Genomic DNA, 5,227 nt, shown 5'->3' on the forward strand with positions numbered 1-5,227 from the left:
CTACACCACCCCTCTGAAGATGCCCGTCTTTGCATCTGCCGAGTTAGGGGACGAGTCGATCTGTACGACCCCACCCACGTCGGGCGCTCTCCCTCAGAACCGAGGCACCACGCCGCCCCTGCGCAGGTTCTCGGCTCCTCCCTTCAGGAGGCTCTTCTCCGCCCCCCTCCGCTACTTCCGGCCCTCGCCGAACGCGCTCAACGCGCTTGCGCCGTTCTGATAGGCCTCTCGGGTGGAAGAAATCTGAGCGCCGCCGCTCTGGAACCGCCCCCGCCTTCTCTTCGCCACGCCCACGCTTTCACCGGCCCCTCCCGAAATCTCGCGAGGTTAGGTGCGCGTCCGTATTTTGCGGGCAACTGGCTCTCCCAGCTGCTGTAATTGCTGCTGCGGGAGAAATTGGAGCTGCTGTCGTCGGCGAGCCCGCCCTCCCCCACAGAGAGCCACCGCCTCTTCTCTCGCTCTCCTTGTACACCTATCGCCGGGAGCGGCGGCAGCAACAGTCCCTGGACCCACCGCCGCCTACTCAGGCTGCCGCTCGGCCGGTCATCCTCGCAGCCCGGCAGCTGACGGCGGCCCCTTGCCCCTCACCGGCTCCTCACTCTAGATAGTCCGCTCCGTCCCTGTCCTCGCCCGGGACCCACCTCCCCACGGTCTCGCCGGGGTGGAGGACGACGAGGAGGAGACGAAAGTCACCCTCCCTCCAGGCGGCGTCGGCCCCCTCACCCGCGGGTGTGTCCTATAAATGGCGTCGGAAAGCGACACCGAGGAATTCTTTGATGCCCCCGAAGATGTGCACCTAGGGGGCGGCGACCCTGTGGGGTAAGTCACTGGAGCTACGGCCCAGAAGCCGGGCGCTCCAGTCCCCCGGCTTCCCCCGTGCCTCCCCACCGCACCCCTCCCGGGTCCCGCTGTGTCCGCCACCGCTGCTCCTCGGTGTCTCGCTCGGGCACTTCAGAGGGACTCGGGGGAGGGGGAATCGCCCACCTCGGCCAAACCCCCTCCATTCCCTGGGCGAGCGGTCCCTGGGGCTACGGAGACCCTTTCTCGTCTCGTCCGGCTTTCTTCGAGGTGGGACAGTTTACGTGCCCGAGAGCCGGCGATCTGTATTGGTGGGGTTCCGCGCTTTACCTTTGAAACATCCGTTTTGGCCTTGGGGACCACAGATTAAAGGAGAAATTGCATTTCTCGTTTGTTTTTTTCTGGTGCCGCTAACTTGCCTGTTCGTTTCAGAGGTGGCCGTAACTGTTCGCCGTCCTCTTTTCGTTGCCCAGAAAGAGAAGGAGCGGGGGGAAGGCTGGGTATTTACTTCGGGGAGTCCTCTAGCTGATGTACTCTAGATCAACAGTGTTTTATTAAAATAGCACCTTACGGCGAGGCAAAGGAAATCGAAGACGAGGTCCTTCCCATTCGGGAGAACGCTGTCTTAAAAGGGGAGCCGGACGCAATTGTACACAACCGGCTACAGAGATACAAACAAGTGCTGAGTAATCTGGTGGTTGGAAGGAGAGCCACAGCTTTGTGTTATTTATCTAATTCTGCAAGATGTTTTAGTGATGATTAGTATGGGAGATTCTGAGTAAGGAAGTGCAGTAGTTGGAATGCTCCGCTTGCCTGGGACTTGTTCTTACCCACTCCTCCTCTTCTCAAAGTTGAAACGGGATTTAAAGCTATTTCGCCGAACTCTTCCGCGGGCTTGTGTGGAAGTAGAGGCAGGGAAATATATTTTCGTGCTGTAAGAACTTGAGAATTGGTGAACTTCGTATGTTAGTGTAAGTAGACGCTGTATGGTTACAGGCGTTGATCTGCCTTCAATTCTCAAGCTTACCCCCATGGAAGAAATGCCATGTTTGCTGCAAATCAAGTTATTTGTACTTTCTAGAAGACATTCGAAAGCCTAATATATATTATATATGATATATACCCAAAGAGTTACAGCACGAAAATCAGAAATGTTCATTGGTAGGTCGCAGATGTGTTTCCACCAACCTTCCTATCACTATTAAAAGATTTTTGGGTGGCAGCGGCCAATCTTGAGATGGCACGGAGTCTCCTTCAAGTTCAGTATCTGAAACAGGCTCATCGCTAGACAGTGGAGGATTGAAAATACTTTTGGATTTCCAAATACATTGGATACCCTCAAAATTCTGTTTTTGTGCTTTTCCCCTCAAAGTAAGGAACTGTTGATTTAGGTTAAATGGCAGACCTTTTGAATGTGTGTGGAGTGGGGGGAGGAAATAACAATCTATGTATATGATTGTAATCAATTTAGAAATATGTGAGTATTGTTTCTTTTCAATGAACGAAACATTCATTTAATTTTGAAGGACAGTTATATCAGGAGTGTATATTATCTAGCTTAGTCCCTGGCACAGAGGAAGAACTCAAATGTCCATTCCCTTCTCCTTCCTTTCTTGGAGTTAACAAATTTAACTTCACACGGTGCTTACTTTGGGAGGAAGTATGCAGAACTTGGAGCTATTTAACTTATTTGAACCCAGTGAGTCATCTTGATAGAATTAATAGAATCACTTCTTGCCTCTTGGGATAATAGAGCTTCTCAAGCACTTTGATCCTTCTGTAGTAGGTGAAAAGTAAAAACGTCTTTTGGGATCCACCCTTCTAATTTTGACTCTATAACCTGTCCAAATATTCAACGTGTTGAGCTGTATGGATAAAACTATGGTGTCAGTCTGTGAATTTCACGGTTTCATTCTGTATTCGTGGGGGAAATTTGGAAGAGAATTAGACTCATCTGGAGAATTGAATCTGAAAAGAACTAGCAGTACTGGGAGGACTGAAAAAGGTTGGCATCATTAACATTTCCTCTATCCTTTGTGACAGGTTTTGTCTTTTGCATAACGTACTGTGAAGAGATTTGGCCGGGTAACTAACAACCTAGAAATGCAGTGAGAAATCTTGATTTGTGGAAACAGATGGTGTCACTGGATATCTGGTTATCAGAAATGCCTTCTGTCCCTTGATAGGAATTGGAGTGGCACACCGTGCAAACTCTAAGAGGTTAACAGACTGAGTTTGCAAACTAAGAAATGTTCCTTGCTGTTGGGTGTGCCACAGTACACAGACCATTTCGTGAAATTTAGTGAACTGATTAGGCAGTCGAGAGTTATCTCATATGTTTTGTTAATCAGAATCCAAATACACAGTCCGTTTCCTAAAATTGATTTATTTCTTCTGTTCCCCTCCAGTGGTATCTTCAACTTTGTTGTCCTAGTCTTGGAAAGCAAATTTAGTAAGTTAAAAATCAGCCCTGCTTTTTAATAGACAGACTTCATTCTAGTCCAGCCTACTTTTCCACAGTGGCAGATCATCTCCGCTTGCCCAGCTTTGCAATATGCACCACATTTGTAAAGCTTTCTTTTGAGTAATATTTTAGCTCAGATTTCCTTGTTCTCTCCGTTTTTATATATGAGGAACCTTAGGCTTCAGAGAGGTTAATGAATTGACCTATGAGACACACAGCTTTGTAAGTGACAGCTAGGATTTGAAGCCAGTTCTTCAGACTCCTAGTCCAGTATTTTTTTTTTTTTTTTTTTTTTGCAGTATATCATAGCTGCCTCACATTGTGTGTCTGTCTGTCTGTCTAGAGGCGGGGGTGGGGCAGGGATATCTTCTTCCAAGAGATTCTGGAGTAAATTGCTTTAGGACCAGCTTGCTAAATTGAACTGATGCATCTGTTTATTTAAAAAAAATTTTTTTTTTAACGTTTATTTGTTTTGAGACAGAGAGAGAGCATGAACGGGGGAGGGTCAGAGAGAGGGAGACACAGAATCTGAAACAGGCTCCGGGCTCTGAGCTGTCAGCACAGAGCCCGACGCGGGGCTTGAACTCACGGACCGTGAGATCATGACCTGAGCCAAAGTCGGCCTCTTAACTGACTGAGCCACCCAGGCGCCCCTGATGCATCTGTTGAAAAGCAGCAGCCTGCTTTTTGGTTCTCTTGACTAGAAATTTCCACTTTCTCTTTCAGGAATGTGTATTTTGTTGTATCAGATAAGAATTTAATAAGATCCTAGCATGTTACAGGTAGAAGGGGCATACAGTTAACTTTCTTCATATAAAATATTGTGAAAACCAAAGCCTAAAGAGGGGAAATGACTTGTCCAAGGTGTCACAGCAAATTAATGTCAATGAGGACTGGAATCCAGGTCAGTCTCACAGTCTAGCATTCTTTTTGCTACTACGCTGTCTTTTGATAAAGCAGGAAAGGGAGGAGGAAGTGAGGTATAGTAGAAAAAAAGCCCTGGACTCTGAGTCATTTCATTTCCTCATCTTTAAATTGAGATTACACTCTGAGAACTCCTCCAACTCTAAAAGTCTGTCATCGTGTTGAGGTTTAATAGTGTGCTTTTATTGATAAGCTTTTGTTCTTGGGAAATCTTTCCATGATTTTCTTAAAAAGTTTTTAGTTTAGCAGACTTGATGATATTTGGTACATGATTCAAGACCCATTGATTTTAAGTTAAATGTTTACTGGGTAAATTATATATAAGATGAATGCTCCTGCTAGTTTGTGTGGATTATACATACATACACATACTAAAGGCTGGCAGTGAGAACATGTTATGAAAATAAATGTGACATTTTGAGCATTCTTTCTTTCTTTCTTTTTTTTTTAAATGGCAACCAAAATATTTTTTGAGGCCTTGGAAGGAAGGATAGAATGGTTGACATTTTTAGAATAGGAAAGGATCAGAGATCATTCAGTCCAGCCCTCCCCTTTAACTGTGAAAGAGAAAACGAGGCTCAGTGAGGGAAAGGCAACACATCACTAATTAGTAGCAGACTTGAAACTAGAACCCAAGTCTCCTGATTCCTCATTTATACCATGTTGCCTTGTCTGTGGAAGGAGGGAAAATACTGCTAGCTATCCCTGCTCTAGGTTACTGTCCCTTACCCTGTTAGTGGGATCTTAAGATGGTCTGTCTACCTTGATTCTGTTTTTTCATGTCCTGCTGTCAGAGGACATTGACTGTTCTGTCTAGGATTCTAACTTTTGCCCACTAATTTTCTCCAAATCAGGATGAAAACAGGTGGCAGAAAGGTTGATCTAAGAACAGTGGTTGTTATTTAGTTCACTTTCAGGAGTCTAGTTAGGAAGAAAGAAAAAAAAAAGGAGTCTAGTTAGTATTAACCCCAGTCTATCTTCTTTTTTTTTTTTTTTTAGAGAGTGAAGGGAGGGGGGGTAGAGTGAGCGCGCGCGCGCGCG

At 46.1% G+C, this 5,227-nt stretch overlaps 1 protein-coding gene across 2 annotated transcripts in view; it reads left to right on the plus strand.

Annotated features, from left to right (window-relative positions):
- Positions 1-329: 329 nt before the first annotated feature.
- WDR44 (WD repeat domain 44) overlaps positions 330-5,227 on the plus strand; it is an 81,309-nt gene continuing 76,411 nt past the window's right edge. For both annotated transcript variants that reach the window (XM_040468029.1, XM_040468031.1), the window contains exon 1: positions 330-819. In XM_040468029.1, the coding sequence (XP_040323963.1) occupies positions 743-819 (77 nt within the window). In that variant the 5' untranslated portion in view covers positions 330-742. The remainder of the gene's footprint in view (positions 820-5,227) is intronic.

Source organism: Herpailurus yagouaroundi, unplaced genomic scaffold, assembly GCF_014898765.1.
Source record: "Herpailurus yagouaroundi ecotype Mexico unplaced genomic scaffold, PumYag 67641, whole genome shotgun sequence".
NCBI classification, from domain to species: Eukaryota; Metazoa; Chordata; class Mammalia; order Carnivora; family Felidae; genus Herpailurus; species Herpailurus yagouaroundi.